This window comes from Vombatus ursinus, unplaced genomic scaffold (assembly GCF_900497805.2).
Source record: "Vombatus ursinus unplaced genomic scaffold, bare-nosed wombat genome assembly UNPS02009062.1, whole genome shotgun sequence".
Classification (NCBI taxonomy): domain Eukaryota; kingdom Metazoa; phylum Chordata; class Mammalia; order Diprotodontia; family Vombatidae; genus Vombatus; species Vombatus ursinus.
This window is the reverse complement of record NW_020948840.1, coordinates 7,192,760-7,219,541: the sequence shown is the minus strand read 5'-3', so window position 1 is coordinate 7,219,541 and position 26,782 is coordinate 7,192,760. Positions and strand designations below refer to the sequence as shown.

Here is a 26,782-nt window from a genome sequence, read left to right as displayed (position 1 = left end):
TACCATCTTGAGCCTGATGTCTTGCAGACATATTAAACCCAGCATGTCCAAAACTAAATCCAAACCCTCCTTTCTTCCCTGTTACTGTGAAGGGTACCACCATCTTCGCAGTCATGCAGGCTCACAGCTTAGGTGTAATCTTTGACTCATCACTTTCTTGTACCCCCCATGTAAAATCTGCTGTCAAATCCTGTTGATTCTACCATCAAAACATCTCTCATACATGCACTTTTCTCGTCTCTGACTCTGTCACTCTTTATCTGACACTGCCATATCATGCCATATGATGACCAGTTGAAAAAAATCAAGAATGTCTTCAAATATTTGAGGATCTATCATGTGAAAGAAGGATGAGGCACATCTTGGCTAGAGAAAGGAACTGTCCCACTATCTCATGTCTGGATTATTACAATAGCCTGCTGATTGGTCTCTCTGACTCAAATATTTTCTCACTCCATCCCATTCTCCATTTAGTTGCCAAAAAGATTTTAATAAAGTACAGGTCTAATTATGTCATTCTCCTACTCAATAAACCTCAGTGACTCTCAATCACCACCAGGATCAAAGACAAAATGTTCTGTTTGGCATTCAAAGCCCTTCACAACCTGGTCCTCTCCTACTTTTCTAGTCTTCTTTCACATCACTACCTTCCATGAATTCTGTGATCCAGTGACACAGCCTTCTTTGCTCTTCCTTGTAAAAGACAATTCTCTCTCAACTCCACACATTTTTACTGCTGTCCTCCATGCCCAGCATGTTCTAATTTCCTCATTTATGCCTCCTGGTTTGCCTCAAATCTCACCCAAAATCTCACCTTCACCAAGAAACCTTTCTTGATCCCCCTTGAGGTTAGAACTTTCCCCCTGAGGTTACCTTCAATTTCTCCTGTATATATCTTGTATGCAGGTAGTTGTTTACATTTTGTCTGCCACATTTAAACTGTAAACTCCCTGATAAAGGCTGTATTTATCATTCTTTGTAACCCCTAATACTTACCACTGTGTTTGGCAAATAGTAAGTGCTTAGTAAATACTTGTAATTTGTTGACATTTTTTCCCCCTACCAGAATCAAAATCTCTTAGGGTGGAAAGAGACCTTAGAAAACATCTAGTCCAGGGGTGGGGAACCTGTGGCCTTCTAGGTCGTTGGGTGCAGCCTTTTGATTGAGTCCTAGTTTTACAGTTTTACAAGTTTTCCCCTTTTACTAAGGGGATTTGTTCTGTGAAATTTGAATTCAGTCAAAGGGCTACATTTGAGGGCCTACAGGGCCACACGTGGCCTTGAGGCCACAGGTTTCCCCACCCCTGATTCTAGTCTAATCTATACCTGAACAAAAATCATCTCTACAACATATCTAGTGAAAGGAAACCCATTGACTCCCAAGGCAGTCCATTTTGTTTTTATATAGCTTAAAATGTTGGAACATTTTTCTTACAAAGAAACTAAGTCTAACTCTTTGCAACTTGTACTCTTTGCTTATAATTCCTCCCTTCAGGGCCAAGCAGATATATCTCACCCTTCTTCCACATGACAGCTCCTCAAATATTTGAAGACAGCTATATTTTATCTCCCTAAATCTTCCCTTCTCCAAGCTAAACATTCTCTTGCCAAACCTGCTTAAAATCCTTCCATGGATCTGCCCTGCCCACTGAATAAAGTACGAACTCCTTAGCCAATCATTCCAGGCCATGTATAACTTGACCCCAACCCACTTTCCCAGTCTGAATTTGAACTTCTCCCCTTCCCACACCTCACATTCCAGCCAAGCCTGACTACTCAATGTGTCCAAAACACATCTTGCATGTACTCCCTCTGCCTGGAATAACCTTCTTCAACATCTTTCACCATTCTATCACCTCCACAAAGCTTTTCTTGATTCCTCTCTCTTTCAACTCCATGTATTATTCATCTCTAAACAGTTACAGAATTTTATATCTCTGCTAAGGCACTTATTACATTAACCTTATATCATAGTTATTTACTTATGTTCTATAGTAGATAGAAGTTCCTTGAGGGCAAAAACTATATGTTATTCCCCAAAATATCTGGCACAGTGCCTTCCATATAGAAGGTGCTCAGTATTTATCAATTTGAAACTGAATTTATTCCTTTTGTTTTTTGTTTTTAGGCAATTGGGGTTAAGTGACTTGCCCAGGGTCACACAGCTAGTAAGTGTTATGTGTCTGAGGCTGGACTTGAACTCAGGTCCTCCTGACTCCAGGGCCAGTGCTCTATCCACTGTGCTACCTAGCTGCCCCTATTTCTTTATTTTTAAAAGATTTTTACTGATTCTTTTAATTTAGCTATTTGTAATACAGTTAATTTCTAATGATCAAATGAGATAGTATTTGTAAAAAAAAGAAAAAGCTTAGCAAGGTCCTTGGCACACAATAAGCACTATAATGTTAGCTATTATTACTATCATTATTATTTATTTACTTCCCTTCCCCTAATGCAGCATTTTCTCCTCCAAGTAAAAAGATGGCACTGTGATATATATACATTCTAACAATAACATACACTGTGACACTTGAAAATATAGACAGTCTAATGGTATATTGGATGATTACATCTTTTGATTATTCTACTGAAAATACTGCTATTTTTATGTACTGTTCTTTAGGATTAGTTCGGAGATTCTGAATTGTCCCTGTAGCATCTGGGTTTTGCTCTAGCTTCTTGTTTTACTAATAGAAGTTGCTACATGTCACCATAGACTCCAAATGTATTCCAAAACTGGATATCCTTTTCTTGAGGTCCAAACTGGATTAGAACTCTTCACAAAAATAAGGAACTAAAGGACAGGCTAAGTCTAAGGCTTTTCTTAGCTATATAGCAAGCATTGCTAGATGTTTTTTATCAACTCATAACCGAATTTCTTTGTTACTGTGAAAGTTATTTTGAAGTTGCATATTAACTAGCCAAAAGCTTTCAGTTGCCTCTAAGCCTCACCTTGAAGCCGTTGCCTTATCTTCACCTTCAAAAATCTTTATTATTTATATGATAAATAATTAATCAATTTATCCATTCCAGAGATTCTTCTAGGAATCTTCAGGGAATACACAGAGTATACTATTTGGATTACTATGTTTGGTTAAAAAGCAGCAAAATTTGAGAGAGAAAGAAGGAAAGAGAGAGACAGCACATGTCACACAATGTATTTTTAAAGATGTTTGTATTAAAATATTAATGTTCATATATGAGTTTACATGCCAAAAGGGGGGACAGTTTTATTCTATTTTTACACTGAAATTCTATTACTTAATAACAAAAATATTATCCATATGTACACTTCAATGGAAAGGAATATTAAATGCAAGGCTCACTTACTGATGCCACTGCTTTCTTTGTCTCCTGCATTTTTGGCAAGACTCATAGCATATTCACATACTTCAGCAGCTTCTCGTTGTGCAAGTTGCCGAAGACATGCAACTGCTGCCCTTCGGAGTAATAAATGGGAACTACATAAATGAACCTGTAAGCACAGTGATATCAGAAGAATTAAAGAAAAGAGGTACTGAGTTATTTAAATAAATTTGTTAACAACCTAGTAAAAGCTTTTTTACAAACAAGAAAATACAAAGCTCTAGTCTTCCATCTGCAGTAGGATATTTTGATAGCTTAATTTGTTTATTGAGCACATAGTAAAATCTTTTAGAAAAGTCAATTAACCAGTAATCTCAGCCCTTCTTTAAAAGGTCTTGACTCATCTTTCAGACACAATTTCACAGACTCAGTTATGTGCCTTCCTAAATCATGAAAACAACAAATGAAGCTGGGGCAAGGATTACTAGAGGCAGACACAGAAAAAACAGTAAAATACGACAGCTGACAACAAGGTAAGAAGTAAAAAGAAGAAGCCTATAAAAAGTAAAACTCAAAATCAAAGCAGCCTAGGACAATTTAGTAGAAGATTCAACAACTAAAGCATTGCTGGATGAGTAAAGTATAAAGTAGAATCACAGAATGTTAAGAACTCTGAGCACCCTGTAAAACAATCTAGTCCAATTTTTTCTTGCTAAAAAAAGCTTGTCCAATATCACAAAACTATTAAATGGAAAAGTCAGAACTTGAGCCCAAATCTTCTAACTCAAACTCTAGTGTTCTCATTCACTATATCATGCTACTTCTTAGTGTTAAATTATATCAAGTATGTTATGTTCAAGAAGGTAGATAAATATACAATAATCTTTGAAGTTTAAAAAAAATTAACTACAGTTATTTGGAAAACCTCATTTCCCAACAATATGAGGTAAAAGATAGTAATATATTTAGATTTTGTATCTATCTATCTATCTATATATAGATAGGGTTTTAGAAATCATGACATGTAGATAGAGCAAAAACGACAAGCCAGGAAAAAGAGGGACAGAGACAGAAAGAGAATATGATTGATATCAATCAATGAACATTTATATACTTACAATGTGCCAGGCACTATACTAAGTACTAGGAATACAAAAAAGTGGTAAAAAGAGTCCCTGTCCTCAAAAACCTTACATTCTAAGGGGAGAGAAATACAGGTACACAATAGATACATACACAGTAGATGGAAGGCAGAGGGGAAGGCACTAACAACTATGGGGAATGGAAAAGGACTAATGGATGGGGCGGTATTTGAGCTAAGTCTTAAAGAAAGTATATGGGAATCCCAGAGTCAAAGGCTGAGAGGGAAAACATTTCAGGCATGGAAAATAGCTAGCATAAAGCCTTGAAGACAGGAAATGGATTGTCATGGGTAAGGAACAGCAGGCAAACCATTATTACTAAATTGTAAAGTTGTATTAACAGTCAGACTTGTACTTTAAGAAGGTTGCTTTGACAATACTATGGAGGATGGACTTGAGCAGGGGCAAGACCAGAGGCAAGGAGTCCAATTAGGAAGCTGTGGTTGTTTGTCTTTCATTTTTGAAGAGGATCAGTGACAGCACAGGGTGATGTCTTGACTCACATGTGAATTGGATTTGTGAGGCAGAGTTGCGTAAAGTTGTCAGATTCACTCTCTCTCCAGAGTCATTGAAGTCCAGTGGCATAAAAAAAATCAGGACTGGCAATGGCTTGGGATGCAGTATATGACCTTGGTGCCTTTGACATCTATTATAATAGTGCAGGCTAGAGGTGATGAGAGCCTGAAATAGGGTGGTGGCTCTGTGAGTGCTGAAGCGAGGACATAAGAGAGAAATATAAAGAAGGAAATCATAAGATTTGGCAAATAACTGGAGTTGTCAAGGTGAGAAGTTGGAGTAAGCAAGAGAGAGAAGTTGAAGATGAGACCAGAAGTTGAAGATGACACCAGTTTTGAACATGTTGGACTAGAAGGATAGTGGTGCCCTTGACAGTAATAGAGAAATTTGGGTGAGGGGTGGATTTGAGGGTAAAGATGAGTTACTCACATTACTCATATGTTAAGTTTCAGATACCTATGGGATATCTAGTTGCAAATGTCCAATAGGCATTTGGTGATGCAGGACTAGAACTCAGGAGAGAGACTAGGGCTGGATTAATAGATCTGAAAATCATCTGTATAGAGGCACTAAATGAACCCAGAGAATCTGATAAGATCACCAAGTGAGATAAAAGCAGGAAAAAAAAAAAGAGGGCCCAGGGCAGAGCACTGAGGGAAATTCACAGTTAGTGAGCATGGAATGGATGAAGAACCAGGAAAGGAGACTGAGTGGGAACAGTGAGACAGTGAGATAGACAGGAAAAGAACTAGAGGGAGAGAAAAAGGGAGAAGGGGAGAGGGAGAAGGAGATGGAGGGAAGGAGACAGAGAGAGAGAGAGAAAGAAAGAAACCCTGATAAGAGATAGGATGACAAAAAAGTCAAAAAAGTCAAATGCTATACAGAGGTCATGAGGGATGAGAAGGGAGAAAGACTATTAATTTTGGCAATTAAAATTTGGAAAGAATAGTTTTGGTTGGCTGATGAAGGTCAGAAGCCAAACTGCAAAGAGTTTCAGAAGAGAGTAAGAGGGGAAGAAATGGAAGCATCAATTACAGATGACTTTTTCAAGGAATTTAGCTGAGAAAGGAAGGAAAGACATAGGATGATAACTAGCAGTCTGCCTTCACCACTATGCTCTAGTAGCCTTCTCTTTCTGTAAAACTTCTATTTATCTCTAGCCTCTTATTATTGGCCATTTCCTCCCAGAACCTCCATTTTTTAAAAGACCAGGGAGATTCATTACTTAATTATTCTTTGGGCCTAGTTTCTGAGTGTCCAGGGTTGCTTTCTCTACTGCACCCCAAATGTGGGATTCTCCCTTTTCTCCTCACCGCTTCCCATTTTTTAATTTCCTTTTATGTAATATCTTCTGCCATTAAAATATAACCTCTTTAAGGGTTTCCAGGAACTATCTTTCATTGCTTCTGTTTGTATCTCTAGTGCTTAGCATGGTACCTGGAACATAATAAATACTTAATAAGTGTTGTTGACTTGACTACCATGTATAGTAGAATCTAGGATGTAGTGAGGGTTATAAGGATGGGGGAGATTTGGGCACGTTTGTTGGAAGCAGGGGGGAGAAAAGTAGATAGAGAGAGACTAAAGATCAGAAAAAGAAAAAAAAAACCTTTCCAGGTAACTCTTCACATTCCATCAGCAGTTCTGCTTGATTTTCACTCCACAAAACATCAATTCCCAACCCCCAGTACCCCTTGATTCTCTCCCCACTACTCTCCTGCGTTTCAGTTTCCTTTTGTGAGTTGTCTTCCTCCATTAAATTATGAGCACCTTGAAGGCAAGAACTATCTTTCTTTTTCTTATTTGCATCCCTAGCACTTAGCACAGTACCCAGCACATAGTAGAAATTTAATAAATATTTACTGAATTTACTGAATGATGGTGAGGGCTCCAGCTGGAGAGAAAGGGATCAAGGATATATATAAGAGATCAGCCTTGGCAAACAGAAGGGCATCATCAAAGATGAATGGAAGGAAGATATAAAGGGAATGATGTCAGATGGATAACAGATAAGGATGAAGTCCTCAGCTGAAAGAATGGAAGAAGGCTTAAGAAAAGGAAATGGTTTGGAATAATTGCTATGGTGAGTGAGATAGGGTATCAATTAGGGAGGAGGAAGAGCTGTAGCAAGGGCCCAGGTAAGATTATCTATAATAAATTTGTAGTAGACCCATAACCATGGTTTTTGTAATCTTCTACTTCCACTCAGTAGGAGTAAAGGAGGAAGTGAATGGTATAAGTAATTCAAGGTTGGGGTTTTGCAAGGTACAGTTGGTGTTAAGACAAAAGAACAAGGGATTCAAGAATAGAAGATGGTGTAGCATTGAGTTGGTTCTCCAAGGGGTTAAGACTGGGATGGAAGAAAACTACAGACAAAGCAAGGGTGAAAGTGAAGGACAGTACTGAAGAGTAAAGGCCAATGTCACAAAGAGTTCATTTGGGGGTAGGAAGAGAGAGGAATGGGGGGGTATGTGTGTGGGCATGCACACAAATTATTAATCAATTTAACATCTCCCTAGGTTTAATTCAATCAAGAGTAAATATTTCACTATTTTCTCCTTTGATTTTTAAATGAAACTAAAGTGAAATTAGAGGTAGATTATATTATTACTACACTTCATTCAATAGATCACATCTATAGATTCACAATATGCTTTCAGACTCCTATCAAGAAGGGCTAGGCTTAGTTCAGTATCTAATTTTAAAGGGGCCCTTTCACTATTAAAATACAGTTAGTGAAAACAGTAAGAATGAACTTTAACTCCTAATAAGAAATTATTTCCTGCTGGACAACACAGATATAAATTCTAATGATATCTGAACTGGGAAATATTTCTGAAAACAAAAACTGTAATTCAGAAATATTTAAAGTCAGCTGGCAAACAGAATCATGCTGAAAAATATTGTTATTATTCTAAGAAATATAATTTTCTGAATGTACTAAAATATTTTGCATATTGCTTTAATAATTTCAAGATTTATTTTTGTGACCTTAGTAAAATAGTTGTTACTACCAATGCTATGAGTTCAGAACCAACTTTAAAATGTCTTTGGAAGTGATTACAATACTTGGATATGAGCCAACGGGTATTACTTAAGAATGGTGTCTGCTAACTTTAAGGATTTCAGATGTGCAAAGTGGGAATTGTTCTAAAAAAATTTTTTTTCTCTAATTACGCTAAACTCTTTTTTACTCAAAAGACTTTAGCAAACTTAATTTCACATTGAATGGTGAAAAAATGATTACAGAATGATTAGAGAATTATTTACTCCATAGGAAAGTAGATAAAGAGTTTTCTTACAAAAATTGCCAAGTATATCTGGGGATTTAAACAAAATCTTTCCACACATGTACATAATAATTTTGACAAGATCAAAACAACTTTATTGGAATTCATTAGTATGTAAAACACTCATTCTGGGCAGAAATTAAAGAATCTTATTTTCTAAAACTATGGTCTCCTTTTCAAAAAAAGTATTATAGTACAAAATATTCAGTAGCATTTCAGAGATTAAATATGATGATTCAAGTGACCATAAAAATAAGAGCTGTGTTAATGAACTGTTAAGCTTGTGAACAAATTAATGTTCAAAAGTATGAGTTTAATATAAGTGAAAACAAAAAAAGAAATACTAGAGTGTCAGAAAAATCACTAGGTTATAATGCTAATTTTAACTACTTCATTAGTCTGGATCACCCATCAATTATTGCCTGACACAGACTGATTAAAGACAAAGGACCAAGCACAAGGAAACCCTGTTTGACTCAGTTCTTTTCATTCTAATCAAAGTTACTTGGCAGACAAGTCATATAACGCATCACTCTGATAAAAAGTTCATAACTGTTAAAAAAAAATAGAGGCTGAAAATAGGTTTCTTCAACAAATCACACCTATATGCTATTTGAATGTGAGTTTACAAATTGGAACTTTACATCTAGTGCGAAAAGATCCAGATAGCTGAGGAAACGGAAAGGACAAAGTATAAAAAGAAAAAGGATTTGAATACAAGAATGTCTGTAGGGATGATCTCATTAATTCACTCAGGAAAAAGGGTTTAAGCTCATTTATTGTAATCACCATTGCTTAAGCACTGTAGTTAACAGCATAATCTACTCTCGACGCATTCAAAATTTTTTCCATTAAAAAAGTCAGAATAAAAAAGTGTATATGTGTGTGTGTGTGTGTGTGCATGTGTGTGCGTGCGTGTGTGTGTGTGTGTGTGTGTGTGTGTGTGTGTGTGTGTGTAGCATTGACTAGTAAATGACCATGAGAAAATCAAACACTGGTAAAAATGAGTACTACAGAGCCTAATGCCAGACTTTTTCATTATCCACAATGACACTGAACACGTCTCATTGGGCAATTGGCAAAAGACAACTAGAACCACAACAGGCAGGAGTAAAATTTTTGGATATTTTTTCCCTTTGTGGCTCTTTTTAGCTGTGTCAGTAACAACTGTGGAAAGAAGCCACTAGTAAACAGGTTAAAAGTACAAAGAGAAACTTTCAAATAACTTAAAGATTATTTTAGAGAGTATATAATAAATGTTCAACATCCTAAAGGGACTTAAGAAGATCCAGCAAGCCTAATCATTAATAAGGTTAATAAAAGAAAAACATTAACTTAATTATCAATTAATTTATTTCACTAATAATTAATTAATGAAATTCATTCCACTTATTTATTTAATTTTAATTTAGTTAAATTTAAATTTAATTTATTTGTTAATTTCATTAATAAAAGAAAAACAACAACAAAAAGGCAATTTATAATCTTTCAGTGATCTTTGACTCTTTATCCCCTCTTTGTCACTTTCCTTTATCCTAATTAGCTACCAACTCCTATGGATTCTATTTCCAAAAAATCTCTTTCACAAATGTGACCACTACTCTAGTTCAGGCCCTCATCACCATTCACCTGTCCTAGACCATTTCAACATCCTAACAGGGGTCCCTGCCTCCAATTTCTGCCTTCTCCAATCTATTCATCTCAGTTGCCAAAATAATCTTCCTAAACCAGGTTCAGTGGTCAACTAATTTGGAACTATGTTTAAAAATGTGTAAAATCCAAATCATATAGAAAATATTAACTGAAATTTTGCTTTGAGAAATAGAATTGAAAGTATACCATTTTTGTTATTTTGGTATAATAAATCTCATGGTCATTGCTTAATATCATACATAACAGAATGTTAGACACTCAAACATATCGCATGCTCTATTTACAATGCAAAGATTTAAAACAACATAGTAGACATCAGCTTGCCAAAGAACCAGAAATAGAAAGCTGTAAAATTCTAAGCCCGACTCTCAGTCTTTATCAAGAAAGAATGCTACAACTAACCATCCCTCAAAGTTTTAGGAAGTAGCAGAGTCTGGAAAGGGAAAGTATTAGTCAAGAGAGATTTGGGCTATTAACTGAAACATTTCTTAAAAGGCAAAGCAAGTTTAGAAAGTGAGGGAAGTACCAGAGTGAGCCCATGGATTATATGCTACAGCTGAGAGCTAGAATTTAGAAATCATGAGAATCAACCATTTTTTTTCCTTAGTAAATACAATTTTGAACTTCCAACACAAGTAAATAAAAAATGTTTTATACTTACACAAAGGCTAGGAACCAGACTAGACAAATTGACATGCCGTGGGGCAAACATATGTAGCTGTTGAAGGCAAGAGATAGCAGCTGCCTGAACAAGAGAATCTGAATGGTCTTGTGTGATTGCACAACCAACCAAACAGGAAGAGCGGATTGTCGAGATTGTTGCTCCATTCCCTAATCCCAGGTACAAGAGAAAATTTTTAAAAATACAATTATTTTATTAGGTTATCAGAAAAATTATTAAAGAGAATTACATTTTATCATGAAGGAATTGACAAATCATTTTTACTAGGGATGCAGATTATTTTTAAAGGCAGAAAATATCTCTGATATTTTCTAAAGTTCTAATTTATTGGTTTAGATGCTTAATAAGTCTACTCTTAGATCTAACTTCTGGAAAAAATTGTACTATTCTTTAACCCCTTTACCACCCTACCTGAAAAAATCTGAAGAGCACCAAAAACCGTTCAATAGCATAGCCTGTAAAATTAATGAATGCTACTGTTGATTCATCTTGACCCTAAATTCAGTTTCCCAACAACTGTTAAAGGGAATGTGTATAGAGACATTGACTAGAAGAAATCATATTAGATGTCACAAAAAATGCTAAAGAAAGCATTCTAAACAGTGAATTCATTTAAAACATCTGCCTAATATAAAGAAAACAGTTTTATAGATGGAAATGGCCTAAGTGGAAAATTACAATTTTGTATACTGTTCTGATGTAGGTATGAGTGCTGAATGGAGGAGAAAGGAGAGGTAAAGGGAGAAGGAGAGGGAGAGAGATGGGCAGGATCAGAGAGAGAGAGATAGAGGAGGAGGAGGAGAAGGAAGAGGAGAAAGAGGAGGACAAGGACAAAGACAAGGACAAGGAGAAGAAGAGGAGGAGGAAGAGGAAGAAAAAAGAGAAAGAAGGGGAGGAAAAACTATTTCATTATCATAAGCATTTATTAATAATATATGTTTAATAAATATTAATTCATTTATTCTGACATTATCCATGGGAGGGAGGATCTAAGAACTACTAAACTGGTTTAAATAAATATTCCCCCAAATCCTATCAGTCTGTCTTATATAAACTTTAAGGAAATATTTAATCATATTTTGAATGTATATTTGCATCTTGTCTTTCAAAGAGCTCTCACTTTATCAATTATAATAGCTAAAATATATTAGTACTTTAAGATTTACAAAGTACTCAATATATTTCATTTGATCTCCACAAGAACAGAATGAGAGATACTATTGTTAGCCCTATTTTACAGTTGAAGAAACTGAGGCTGAAAGTAACTAAGTAATTTGCCCTGTGTCACATAGCCATAGTCTATATAAGGACCAATATTCTTGCTTTTCAGATGAAGAAACCAAGGTTGTGGTAATATGACTGCCCCAAGATTACTTATTTCCCAATAGCCAGAATTTTTTCCATGAAAAAATTCTTTCTTCCCCTCTAACAAAGAGTTGTCACCTTAAGATTTAACTGATATTCATTTTATATTTAGAGACAATTTACATTCAAAATAAGATGCTGAATAGACATTGTGTATTTCCACTGTCATGCAATAGTTATAAAACCTTAAATTAATATGATGCTAGAACAAGAATTTTGAAAACAGGGGTTAACAGTCTTTTTCTTTAACATCAAAATTTGAAATGCACTTACCCTGCAGTTCAGGTCCAACAGTGGTTATTATAGCACCTAAACATCGACCCAAACACTGATGAACTTCTGTATGTGAAGGTGGAACTGTCAATAGCAATGTGAGAACTAGGGACAAAGTTGGTTCGACATAGCCACGATACATTGGCCCGCTAGAATCCACTATCAAAGCAAGTGAATGAAGAGACCAGGTCTGAAATCAGAGGAAAACATATTTAACTCTATTTGGGGGAACATATTAGGATAATTTAAACTGATTTCTTACTTACCCACCCCATCATGTCATGGAAATAACCCTATGTTCTTGAAAGCCATACCAAGGTAGAACAAGCTTTAGCAGGTTTTACCAAACAAAGGCTTCAAGCATAGGCCCAGTGATAGACTGGGTTATCTACTGTCTGAGGACCAGCCTAAATAAGTTTGGAGAGATTCATTACCAAGTTTGGTAGAGGATGATCAGTTTTTTGGCCACAGAAACTCTCATAGACCAAATACTAAATTACAGTTAAGTAGTGATTTGGATAAGTAGCACCACAGATTAAATTAAAATCTTGGAAGTATTGAAATAATTTGTAAAACAAAAAAAATACTACTACTAATAATTAACATTTACATAGCCCTTACTATGTGCCAGGCACTGTAATAAGAGCTTAGAATTATTATCTCATTTGATTTCACAACAACCCAGGGAATACATTTTACAGATAAGAAAACCGAGGCAAACAAAAGTTAAAGTGACCTTACCTAGGGTCACATAGCTAGTGAGTGTCTGAGGCCATATTTGAACTCAGGTCTGCCTAAAACATCACCTTAAATTTTCATAACCATCTTAAGTGACTTTCAAATGTATTAAGTTATTGTTGTGTCATTTCAGTCATGTCCAACTCTTTGTGACCTCATTTGGGGTTTTCTTGGCAAAGATACTGGAGTAGTTTGCCATTTCCTCCTACAGCTCATTTACAGATGAAGAACTGAAGCACATAGGATTAAGTGACTTGCCCAGGGTCACACAGCTAGTAAGTGCTTGAATCCAGATTTCAACTCAGGATGATGAGTATTCCTGGCTCCAGGCCACTCTATCCACCTGCACCACCTAGCTGCCCTGTATTCTTTAAACACCTTATGCAAAAAAACAAAAAACAAACAAATAAAAAAACCCACAATGATCTACTTTATAACAACAAATAATAATAATAATAAAATACTTTATAAAACAACAGCTAAGGTTCCCTTGGAGAATGGTCCATAGAACAAAAACTTTTGTTCTATAGTACTTTGCTTCTGTTTTGGGAATGTGGGCAAACTATAATCTAGGCATTTTAATTTGGTTTCGTTTACAAATACTTATAAAACATCCTATTAAGTACAAGACACTCAAAAAATAAAAACTATTATAAGAATACTGTCCTGTCTTTAGTAATGTCCTTATTTTATCCTTCTGATCTGAAAGAATTTTTGAAGTAAAAATTTTATTATTTTTAATTTTTTAAAAAATTCTGTTCACCACCAATGAAGATGAAATTAAAGCATTCATTAGAAAATATTTTGCCCAATCATATGTCAATAAATCTGAAATTCTAAGAGAAATGGATGAAAGTTTACAAAATTACAAATTGCCTAGATGGAATACTTAAATAACTCCATCTTAGGAAAAGAAATTGAACAAGCCATCAATGAACTCCCTAAGAAAAAATCCCAAGACCGAATGGATTCACAAGTGAATTCTACCATACATTTAAATAACTATTAATTCCAATACTATATAAACTATTTGGAAAAACAGGCAAAGAAGGAGTCCTACCAAATTCTTTTTATGACACAAATATGGTGCTGATACCTATACCAGGAAGAGCAAAAACAGAGAAAGAAAACCAATTGACCAATTTATCTAATGAATACTGACGCAAAATTTTTAAATAAAATACTAGCAAGGAGATTACAGCAATAAATCACAAGGATTATACATTATGACCAGGTGGAATTTATACCAGGAATAAAGGCTGGTTCAATATTAGGAAAATTATCAGCATAATTGACTATATCAATAACAAAACCAACAGAAATCATATGATTATTTCAATAGATGCAGAAAAAGCTTTTGACAAAAGACAGCACCCATTCCTATTAAAAACATTAGACAGCATAGGAATAAATGGAGCTTTCCTTAAAATGTTATTCAGTATCTATATAAAACAATCAGCAAGCATTATCTGTCATGGGGATAAGCTGGAAGCCTTCCGAATAAGATCAGGTGTGAAGCAAAGATGCCCATTATTACCACTATTTTTTACTACTGTTCTAGAAATGTTAGTGATAGCAATAAGAAAAGAAAAAGAAATTGAAGGAATTAGAATGGACACTGAGGAAATAAAATTACCACTCTTAGCAGATGAAATATGGTATACTTACAGAATCCTGGAGAATCAACAAAAAAACTACTAGAAATTATTAACAACTTTAGCAAAGTTGCAGGTTATAAAATAAACCCACATAAATCATCAGCATTTCTATATTTTACCAACAAGGCCCAGCAGCAAGAGATAGAAAGAGAAATTCCATTTAAAATAACTGTAGATGGGGCAGCTAGGTGGATAGAGCACCGGCCCTGGAGTCAGGAGGACCTGAGTTCAAATCCGACCTCAGACACTTGACACTTACTAGCTGTGTGACCCTGGGCAAGTCACTTAGCCCCATTGCCTAGCCAAAAATAAAATAAAATAAAATAACCGTAGACAATATAAAAAACTTGGAAGTCTATCTAACTAGACAAACCCAGGAACTATATGAATACAATTACAAAACATTTTTCATACAAAGGCAGATCTAAATAATTGCAATAATAACAATTATTTGTGAGTAGGCCAAAGCAATATAATAAAAATGGTAATTCTACCTAAATTAATTTACTAATTCAGTGCCTTACCAATCAAACTACCAAAAAACCACTTTGTAGAGCTAGGAAAAAATAATAAGAAAATTCGTCTGGAAGAACAAAAGGTCAAGAATACCAAGGGAATTAATGAAAAAAAAATGCCAAGCAAGGTGGCTTAGCCATACCAGATCTCAAACTATATTATAAAGCATCAATCAAAAACTATCTGGTATTGACTAAGAAATAGAGTGGTAGATCAGTGGAATAGATTAGGTACACAAGACACAGTAGTAAATGATCATAGTAATCTAGTGATTGATAAACCCAAAGACCCAACCTCTGGGATAAGAACTCGCTATTTAACAAAAACTGCTTCAGAAAACAGAAAAACAATATGGCAGAAACCAGGCATACACCAGTATCTTACACTGTATACTAAGATCAAGTCAAAATGGGTACGTAATTTAGACATAAAGGGTGATACCATAAGCAAATCAGAAAAGCAAAGAATAGTTTACATGTCAGATATATGGAGAAAGGAAGAATTTTTAACTAAACAAGAGATTAGAGAGGATTATGGGAAATAAATGAGATAGTTTTGATAATATTAAATTAAAAAGATGTTTGCACAAACAAAACCAAGGCAATCAAGATTAGAAGGAAAACAAAGTTGGGAAAGAATTTTTATAGCAAGTGTCTCTGATACAGGCCTCATTTCTCAAATATACAGAGAACGAAATCAAATTTATAAGAATGTAAGCCATTCCCCAATTGATAAATGGTCAAAGGATATGAACAAACAGTTTTCAGATGAAGAAATCAAAGCTATTTATACTCATAAAAATGTTTTAAATCACTACTGATTAGAGAAATGCAAATTAAAACAACTTGGAGGAAACACCTCACACCCATCAGACTGGCTAACATAACCGAAAAGGAAAATGACATGGGAAAATTAGGACACTAATGCACTGTTGGTGGAGTTATAAACTGATCCAATATTCTGGAGAGCAATTTGGAACTATGCCCAAAGGGCAACCAAACTATGCATACCCTTTGAACCAGCAATGACAATATTAGGTCTATATCTCGAAGAGATCATAAAAAAAGGAAAAAAAAACTTACATGTACAAAAATATTTATAGCAACTCTTTTCGTGGTGGCAAAGAACTAGAAATTGAGGGTATGTCCATCAATTAGGGAATGGGTGAACAAGTTGTGGTATATAAATGTAATGGAATATTATTGATAAGCAGGCAGATTTCAGAAAAAACTGGACTTACATGAACTGAAGTGAGCAGAACCAGATGAACACTGTACATAGTAACAGCAACATTGTGCAATGATCAACTATGAATAACTTAGCTCTTCTCAGCAATACAATGATCCAAGACAATTTCAAAGGATTCATTATGGAAAATGCTATTCAAATTCAGGGAAAGCACTGACATAGTCTGAATGCAAATCAAAGCATACTATTTTCACTTTCTTAATTTTTTTTGTGGCCCTTTTCTTTTGGCCTGTTTCTTCTCTCACCACATGACTAACATGGAAATATTTTTAAATGATTGCACACATATAACCTGCCTCAAATTGCTTAACATTTTAGGAAGGGAGGAGAGAGAAAATTTGAAACTCAAAAATTTTTAAATGAATTTTTTAAATTGTCTTCACACATAATTGAAAAAAATTAAAACTATTTAAAAATCCTGAGAATGTATACTCTCCCCAAAAGGAATATTTCTATGTAGAAAGTAGAACATAAAATGAAAATAAATGAAACTGTGCATCCTTATTATGTACAGCTTGTTTTTTAAAAATCATAGTAAATTCATCATGTTACTTTCAAAGTTATCCCGCTTAATTATGTTTCCTTATGAATCTTTCTGTTGTCTTTTTGATTTTCAAAAATGCTTCAATGACACTGTTTTAAAGTGTCTTGCCCCACCTCTCCTTATCCCTAAGCCTCAAATGAAAAATAAACCACAATCTTTGTAACAAATAGGCATTTTCAAGCAAAGCAAGTCCATGCATTTTCCATGTCCAAAAGCTTATCACATTCTGCCCCTTAAATCCTACATCCCTCTGTCAGAAAACTTCATTATTACTCCTCTGGAATCATGGCAATGCTCAGTGTTCTTAAGTCTTCTTTACAACGTTGCTGTTGCTTTACCAATTGTTTTCCACTAAAATAAATTTTTACAGTGAGATGCTCAAAACGTCTTTCACGAGAGCCTTTTGAAAAACTTTTAGAGCAAATGTTCGATGTGTGGCATTTTGGGTTAATGGCGACTACTAATATATCTCCAAAGTAAAATTTCAAAAATCTCAGAATTTCCAAGTTGGAGGGAACAGCAAAAACCATCCTGTCCCAAATTAACACCTAAAAGAGGATCCCTTTATAGCATACATGAAAATCCGTTGTCTGCCTACAAGACTGAATACACCATCTCCTAAAGCATTACCTCCACTATGACCTCTGTGACATTTCTAGTTTTAATCTTCACAAAGTTTGTCCTTATATTAAGCCTAAATTTGCTGCTTCTCAACTTTCACACATTATACACCCAAAAGTCATAGTTACACCACTACAGATATAGAAAAACAAAAAGATCTTTAATGAGAAAATATTAGATACTAAGAATTAAATAATAACAACCTGGAATATAGGCACAATTTCAGGTCCAACTCTAATGCCTAAATCATGAGGTGAAGGTGATTCTACACATGGTCATAGCATTTGGAGCTAGAAGTTCAAAAGAGACCAGAAAAACCGTTACAGTTTTTGTGCCAAAAATTTATCGAGGAAGATGACTTGAAAGTTTTATGTAAAATTTGATGAAATGCTTCAAACCAAGTTATCATATACTTAAATCATGGAGGAGAAAATCTATTAGAAAATGTAACTGGGACAGTAGAAGGAAGCAATGGAGTGAGGAGCTTCCCCCACTCAGCTCTTCCAAACACATCTAAAAAACATAACAAACTAAATCCTGATGGGGAACTCCAAGAAAAAGCTACAGTGAATCTATTCTTCTAATATAAGTTAGCATAGGCAAAAAGAAAGGTTTGGGGACATGGCCTAGTGTGGAACATGCCACATGTGGAATACTCCAACCACCAAGGAAGGGCATGAACCAGGACAAGAAAGAATTCACAGATCCATTCTGGGGTGCCCCAATACCCATTCTGGGACACCATGATGGGGACCCGTGTGAACTGGCAGTTTTGTTGCTCACTACCTAGTTTCAGGCCACAGATCCAAGGTGGCCTCCCTTCCTCTCTGTCCCTCTTTCCACAATGATCTCAAGAACTAGAAGCATACTGAGAGAAGTGAAGTCAGAAGCACACAGGAGTGATGTGATTCAGACTCCAGAAACAGATTAGTTTATCAGTTCCAGCCTTTAGCCTAGTCAGAAGCCTACAGAGGAATAAGCAGAAGAAATTCCAAACTCAAAGAAGCCAACAGTTCTGTAACTCTGAACCAGCAGCACTCTACTGTAGACCCAAATTCAGGTCAGGAACTTTTAGAGCTCAGACTGGGGACAACAATCAGTCTTTGCTGTAAGTAAGATCAATTTGAGAGCACTGAAAGTTTATAGGTCCTAAGCCCGAGTTGTCCCTCAGATCCTAAAATAATGCTTATAAATAAGCTAAGAAAACAACAGGATCAAACTAGACTTTCCATACTTAACCCTAATCAAGTCCAAAGTCAGGAAGTAGGTTGGAAGAATAAGCAAATAAAAAACAATACTACCATAAAAAGCTATTATGATGACAAGGGCACTTAACGAAACAAACCCAGAAGAAAAGAACAACTCCACAAAATCTACAAGCAAAGCCTCAGTCAGTCCTGCTCAGTCAGACGTCTAGTTAGTCAGTATTCATTAAGTCCCTACTAAGTCAGGCATTATACTAAGCATGAGGTACACAAAAAGAGGCAAAAGTCCCTGCCATCAAGGAGCCGACAATCTAATTAGGGAGACAAGAAGAAAATAAATATGTATAAACAAGCTATATACAGAGTAAGAGGAAATAATCGAGAGGAAAAGCACTATAATTAAGAGGGACTGGGAAAGGCTTCCTATACATGGCAGGATTTTAGTTGGGACCTGAAGGAAGCCAAGAGGCAGAGATGAGGAGGGAAAGTATTCCAGCAATATGGGGGGGAGGAGTGAAGGGGGCCAGAGAAAATGCCCAGAGCTAAGAGATGAAATGTCTTGTTTGTGCAAAAGTAAGGAGTCAATGTCACTGGATCAAAGATGTGGCAGACAGTAAGGTGTAAGAAAACTAGGGGGGAGAGAGGTGGGAATGATGTTGGTTACAAACACAGGATTTTATATTTGATCCTGGAGGTGATAGATAACCACTGAAATTCACTGAGTACAAGGGTGACATAGTTGGATCTGTGCTTTAAGAAAATCACTTTGTAACTGAATGGAAGATGGACTGGAGTAGCAAGAGCATTGTGGTAGGGAGACTAACCAGTAGACTTTTGCAATAGTCCAGGAATGAGGTGATATGGACCTGTACCAGAGCAAAGGCAGTAACAGATGAAAGGAGGCATATATTCAAGAAATGTTGGAAAGGTGAAATCAACAAGCCTTGGTGATAGATTGGGTATGGGAGTTGATAAGATGAGCAAGTGAAGTAGTAGAGAACGATAGACAAGAGGGCCCAAGACAGAGCCCTAAAGGACATCTTCAGTTAGTGGGCATGCATAAGGAACTAGGAAAGGAGAGCGAAAAAGAGCAGTCTGAAAAGTAGAAAGAGAAAAACACCACTTGGGCACCTTTTAACTAAAACTCCTATATGAGACCAATTAAGAGTTTAAAAAACAGAATTAAGATTTTTTTTTTTGTTAAAGGAATGAGAGTTCTAAAGGAAAAAACTGGAAAAGAAATGAGAACAAATGGAAGAAAGAATTGGAAAGGTAATTAATAGGTTGGCACAAAAGGTACAAAACCTTGAGTAAGCAACAAACTCCCTAAAAATCCAAACTGACCAAATAGAAGCCAATGATCCCATGAGATAGCAAAAAATATTAAAACAAAGTTATAAGACTGAAATTTTTTTAATGTAAGGTATCTCATAGGAAAAATTGACCTAGAAAACAGAACAAAGAAAAGAAATTAAGAATCATTGGACTGACCAATTGCCATGACCAAAAAAAAAAGCCCCTACACATCCTATTTCAAGAAATCTTAAAAGGAAGCTATCCAGGTCTCTTAGAATCAGAGGGCAAAATGGAAATAACCTCACATAATCAGGGAAGAAAAGTAGACATACATATAAACCAGATGAGGCCAGGGTTGGGGGGTGGGGAGGAGAGAAGACACAGTTGACCCTAGAAACTTGACTCTCATCTAAACTGATCAAAAGAGAGAAGAATAAATAAAAGTTCATTACAAAATACATTTCATTCAACAAAGAAATTGACCAGAATGGGAAGAGGGTATTGGGGGCAAGGTGGATTAAGGAAGGGATTAGTTCTAAACAAAACAAACTCTAAGGATGTATGAAATATTTATAGCTCTTTTTGAAGAAGTAAAGTGTGGGAATCTGAAGGGATGCTCATAAACTGAGGAATGGCTAAACAAGTTATGGTATATAAATGTGATGGAAAATACTGTGTTATAAAAAATGGTAGAGATGGTTTTAGAGTAATCTGGGAAGGTTCTCCATTTCCAAAACAAGGTGGCATATGCTCACTAAAGTTGCTTGCCACCATCATGGAGGATATCGTGCAAAATTTAAATGGAAAAGTGATTCACTAGGGTTGTCCAAATGATTTTTTTTTTTACTACATTAAACTGGTTGCAGTTAGCCCTTAAAAAATGGGACTAATGAATCATAAAGCAAATCTCAAGCAAACAATGAATATAAAATGCAGACTATAATATGCAGTCAATTAACTTAGTGTGGTGTAAAAGGGTATTAGATTTGGAGTCAGAGGATTTGGAGTCAAATCCTGGCTCTGTTGCTTACTACTTATGTGATCTTGGGCAATTCATCTCTTGGGGCCTCAGTTTCTTCATCTGTAAAATGAAAGAATTAGACTAGATGGTTGTTAAGATTCCCTCCAACTCTAGATATATCATCCTTTAATCTTAAACAGAAACTGGAGATTGACAAAGAACTGGGTCCAGAACTGGAAGGTCAGAATAGATGAAATTTGGGAAAGTGTAGCACTTTTTTTTGTTGTTTTTAATCTTGATATTTTTGGGGGGTTTTCTGAACACTTTTATTTCAGATATGCCCTGTGATAAAGACTAAAGATTTTAAAAAGAGAAAAAGGTAGTTAAAAAAACAATCAACACATTATTTCCAACAGTATATACAACATTCCATTCCCATATTTCCTCTCCTCTGAAAAGTGGGGTAGGGGTACATTTTTTTCAATTCTCCATCCAGGGGAAACTTTGTTCACTGTAATTATACAGCATTTGGTTTCCCAATTTTGTTCTTTCTGTTTATGCTGCTGCTGTTATTATGAATACTGTTTTCTTGGTTTAGCTTACTTTATGTAAATTTATAAGTCTTCCTATGCTTCTTTGAATTTTACTTATTCATAAGCAGCTAGGTGGTACAGTGGATAGAGTGATGGACTTGGAGTCAGGAAGCCTTGAGTTCAAATGTGTCCTCAAATACTTACTACTGAGAGATCCTGGACAAATCACTTAACTTCTGTCTGTCTCACCACCAAAGGTGAATGAGCAGCCATGAAAGGGTTTGGTAAATAAACCCTTGCATCAGAGGTGCTAGTCCTCCTTAAATACCTCCCCCAAAGCTGGCATCTAATTCTTGTCTAGACAAAGTATTTGCATGATATTTCTATAGAAATTATATGAGTACTCCCTCCACCACAGATAAGTGCAAGGTCTGGCCTCAGACATTTGCTGGCTCTGTGACCCTGGGCAAGTTACTTGGTGGCCCTGTTTGCCTCAGTTTCCTCATCTGCACAATGAGCTGGGGGAGGAAATGAAAAGCCACTCCAGTGTCTCTGCCAGGAAAGTCCTAGCTGTGGTCATGAGGAGTTAGACACAACTAGAATGATTCACCAACAACAATCAGAGCAAAAGAGTGTTTCTAAAAGTCAATCGTTACCCTTGGGAGAAAAGAAGTTTAGTACAATTTTTCATTTTGCTAAATCCATAGCTATCATAGCATATTATTATAGTGGTTTAATAGCCTCTAGTGAGGATAACAGCTTTCAGTAGCAAAATTTATTAGGCTGAAAATGTGTATTCAGTCAACATGGTCAAAATCACTAAATAATAGATTTAGAGTTGGAGACAGATTTAGAACTTGGAGAGGTTAAGAGTCCTCTTCCAATCCTTCTCCTATGTACCTTTCTTGTCCAACCTCTCATTTCACAGAGGAGGAAAACTAAGACTTGGATTCAAATCCCAACTCTGCCACTTAGAATCTGTTTTATCTTCAGTAACTCACTTCCCCTTTCTGGGTCTCAGTTTCTTCATCAGTAAAATAGAATGAGGAGATTAAAATGCATGAATTCTGAGCCCCCTATCAATCCCAAACCTATGATCCTTTGAACTTATATACAGGAATTGGTATGAAAGATGCCAGTGAAGATGCATATAATTGGGGAAGGATGAAAGATGGTCATGAAATGGGAGCGGGCATTGGTGCCATACACTAGGAAGAGTTTGTGTAAGGTCATAGCCATAGATTGCCCAGAATTAGAAGGAAAGAATTAACAGCTTGGAAAAAGAGATACAAAACTTTCCTGAAGAAAAAAACTCCTTGAAGACCAGAATTGGCTAAATAGAAGCTAATGACTCCATGAGACATCAGAAGATGTGAAACATTTCACAGATGAAAGAACTGACCTGGAAAACACATAAAGGTGAGGTAACTTAAGAATCACTGGACAACTAGAAAAGCATGAACAATATTTTTTAAAGCCAAGGCATCATATTTCAAAATGTCGTAAAGGAAAACTGCCCAAATATTTTAGAACTAGAGGGTAAAGTAAAAATTTTTTAAATCTACCAGTCACTTTCTGAAAGAAATTCCAAAATGAAAACTCCCAGGAATACTATATATTATAACTAAAATCCAGAGTTTCCAGGTTAAGGAAAAAATCTGCAAGCCAACAGAAAGAAAGTAAAGAGCTGCAGCCTAGATTACCCAAGATTTAGAAGCCATCACTATCGAGGAGCAGAGAGTTTAGAATAATATTCCTGAGGACAAAGAATCTAGTCTAATCATAGTAATTTAGGCAGCAAAACTGAGTATGATCTCACAGGGGAAAAAAGAATTTTAAATGAAATAGAGGAATTCCAAGCACTACTGATGAAAAGACCAGAAGTAACTAGAAAATTCAACATACAAACAATGGAGTTAAGAGAAGCATAAAATGGTAAACATGAATGAGCAATCATTAAAGACTATAAACTAAGTTGATCAGAGTACATACTTATATAGAAAGAGGACAAATATAGCCCCTCAGAACTTTATTATCATTATCGAGGGTGTCATAGAGAGAATCTAATTAGATAAAAGGCCTGAGAGTGACTGTTATATTTTTGCAACCACAAAATAAAAACTGAAAGGATGGGGAAATGGAACATATTGGGAGAAGGGGGAAAGAAAAGGAGGAATGAGAAAAATTATCTCACATAAATGAGGTGCACAAAGTGGAGTTTACACAAGGAAGAACTATAGGGGGGAGTGGGCAACACTTGAATCCTACATCTGAATTGGTTAAAGGAAGGAAGACTGTAGCTATACACACAGTTATACAGAAATATATGTTACCCAACAGGGAAATAGGTTGGCAAAGAGTTATGGGAAAGGGAAAAATAAGAGGGAGGATATATTAAGGGAGGCAGTAGTCAGAAGCAAAAGAGACTCTTAAATAGAGCAAGGAAAAAGAGAAGGAAAAGTACAATAGAATAGGATGGAAGGAAAAACATGGTTAGCAATCATAACTGTGAATATGAATGGAACTCACTTATAAAACAAAAAAGAATAACAAAACAGATTAGAAATCAGAATCCAACAACATGTTGTACACAAGAAACACACCTGAAATAGAAGGATATAGAGAGAGCTAAAATAAGGAGCTCAAGTAGAATTTATTATGTTTCAGCTGAAGTTGGGGGAGGGAAGAGAGGACTGAGGTAGCAGTCATGATTACAGACAAAGCAAAAGCAAAAACAGACCTAATTAAAAGCTATAAACAAGGAAACTACATCGCTAAAAGGTGTCATGATCAATGAATTAAGATCAATACTAAATATGTGTGTATGCAACCAATGGCATAGAATTTAAATTCTTGAAGGAAAATTTAAATAAGTTACAAGAGAAAAGAGACAGTAAAACTAAAATAGCCAGTCTACCCCTCTTACACTTAGATAAATCTAAACAAAAACTAAACAAAAAATAAGTTAAAGACCTAAATAAAATTTTTGAAAAGTTAGATAAAATAGATCTCTGGAGAATAATGAGTGGGAATAGAAGGCAGTATGCCTATCCTAAGTCATGTGTAGCACCTCCAAAAAAATGATCATGTATTAAGGAAAAAACCTCATCAAAATGTAGAAAAGGAAAAATGTTAAATTTATCATGTACTGACCATAACATAATAAAAATTATATTTAGTAAAGTAAAAATTATATTTTAGTAAATTGAAGCAGTTATCAAAAACTAATTGAAAACCAAATAACTTAATACTAAAGAATGAATGGTCAAAGAGCAAATTTCAGAAATAATCAATAATTTCATTAAAGATAATGACAACAATGAAATAAAATAGCAAAATTTGGGATGCAGTCAAATAAAACTTTGGGGAAATTTATATCCCCAAATGCCTTCAACAATAAAAGAAAGACCAGATCAATGAACTGGGCATACAACTAAAAAAAAAAAAAGCCTTATAAAACCAATAAATAACCCCCCACCCATTAAATACCAAAAAAGAAATTCTGCAAATCAAAGGAGAGATCAATAAAATTAAAAATTAAAAAATCATTGAACTAATAAATAAAACTAGGGGCTAGTTTAAGAAAAAAATAGAAAAACCATTAGCTAATTTGATTTTTAAAAAATCAAATTATTAGCATCAAAAATGAAAAGGGTGAATTCATAACCAATGAAGAAGAAATTAAACCAATTATTAGGGGCTATTTTGCCTAATTTTATGCCAATAAAATTGACAACCTAAGTGAAATGATATTTACAAAAATTAAAATTGTCCAGGTTAAGAGAATAGGAAATAGAATATTCAAATAATCTTTTCATAGAAAAAGAAATTTCCCAAGCTACAAATTAATTCCCAAAGAAAAAACTCAGAAGCAGATGGATTTACAAGTGAATTCTACCAAATGTTTAAAGACCAATTAATTTTTCTTTAATAACATAAACTCTCTTTAAAAATAGTTAAAGAGGGTTAATAAAAAAATAGTTAAAGATAGTTAATAGGTAGGTGGCACAGTGAATAGAGTACCAGCCCTGGACTCAGGAGGACCAGAGTTCAAATCCGGCTTCAGACACATACTAGCTAGCTGTGTGACCCTGGGCAAATTACCCCCATTACCTCCCTGCCCCCCAAAAAAATAGTTAAAGAAAGGATCCTACAAAATTCCTTCTGTGACAAAAATATGGTCTGGACACCTAAACCAGGAAGAGTAAAGACCAAAAAAAAACCCTATTGATCAATTTCCCTAATGACTATTAATGCACAAATTTTAAATAAAATATTAGCAAGGTGACTACAGCAATAAATCACAAAGATCAAACACTATAATTAGGCGAGATTTATACCAGGAATGCAAGGCTGGTTCAATAGTAGGAAAATTATAAACATTATTGACCATATAAAGAAGGAAAACAATAAAAATCACATAATTATTTCTTTTTAAAAAAATTAATTAATTAATCTTTAGTTTTCAACATTCACTTCCACAAGATTTTGAATTCCAATTTTCTCCCCATTTCTTCCCTCCCCCCACCCCAAGATGGTGTGCATTCTGAATACTCCTTCCCCAAATCTGCCCTTCCTTCAATCACTCTCTTCCCTTTCTCTTATTCTTTTCCCCTTCTATCTTCCTGTAGAGAAGGATAGATTTCTATACCCCATTGTCTGTATATCTTATTTTCCAGTTGCATGTAAAAACAAATTTTAACATTCATTTTTTAAAATTTGAGTTCCAAATTCTTTCCCTTCCTTCCTTCTCACCCATCTCATAGAGAAGGCAAGCAATTTGACAGTTTATACATGTAGAGTCATGCAAAATACTTCCATACTAGTTATGTTGTGAAAGACTAATAATAGTTCCTTCCATCCTATCACACCTCACATGTATTCTATTCTCTCCTTTCTCCCTGTCCCTCCTCAAAAGTGTTTGCTTCTAATCACCCCCCTGCCCCACCCGCCCCCCCTTCTAACACCCCCCCCCCTTATTCCTTTTCCCCCTACTTTCCTGTAGGGTAAGATAGATTTCTATACCCAATTGAATGTGTATGCTATTCCCTCTTTAAGACAATTCTGATGAGCGTAAGGTTCACTCATTCCCTCTCACTTGCTCCCTCTTCACCTCCACTATAGAAGCTTTTTCTTGCCTCTTTTATGTGAGATAATTTACCCCATTCCTGTGCTATCCTGATTGTGGTGCTACAATATTTGAATTGTTTCTTTTTGGCTGCTTGCAACATTTTC

The 26,782-nt window shown here is 35.4% G+C and overlaps 1 protein-coding gene across 2 annotated transcripts in view; it reads right to left on the bottom strand.

Annotated features, from left to right (window-relative positions):
- Positions 1-26,782, bottom strand: part of HEATR5B (HEAT repeat containing 5B) — a 133,537-nt gene that overhangs the window by 47,952 nt on the left and 58,803 nt on the right. For both annotated transcript variants that reach the window (XM_027850505.1, XM_027850504.1), the window contains 3 exons: positions 12,228-12,417; positions 10,569-10,738; positions 3,331-3,475 (listed from right to left, as the gene is read on the bottom strand). In XM_027850505.1, coding sequence (XP_027706306.1) covers positions 3,331-3,475; positions 10,569-10,738; positions 12,228-12,417 — 505 coding nt within the window. The remainder of the gene's footprint in view (positions 1-3,330; positions 3,476-10,568; positions 10,739-12,227; positions 12,418-26,782) is intronic.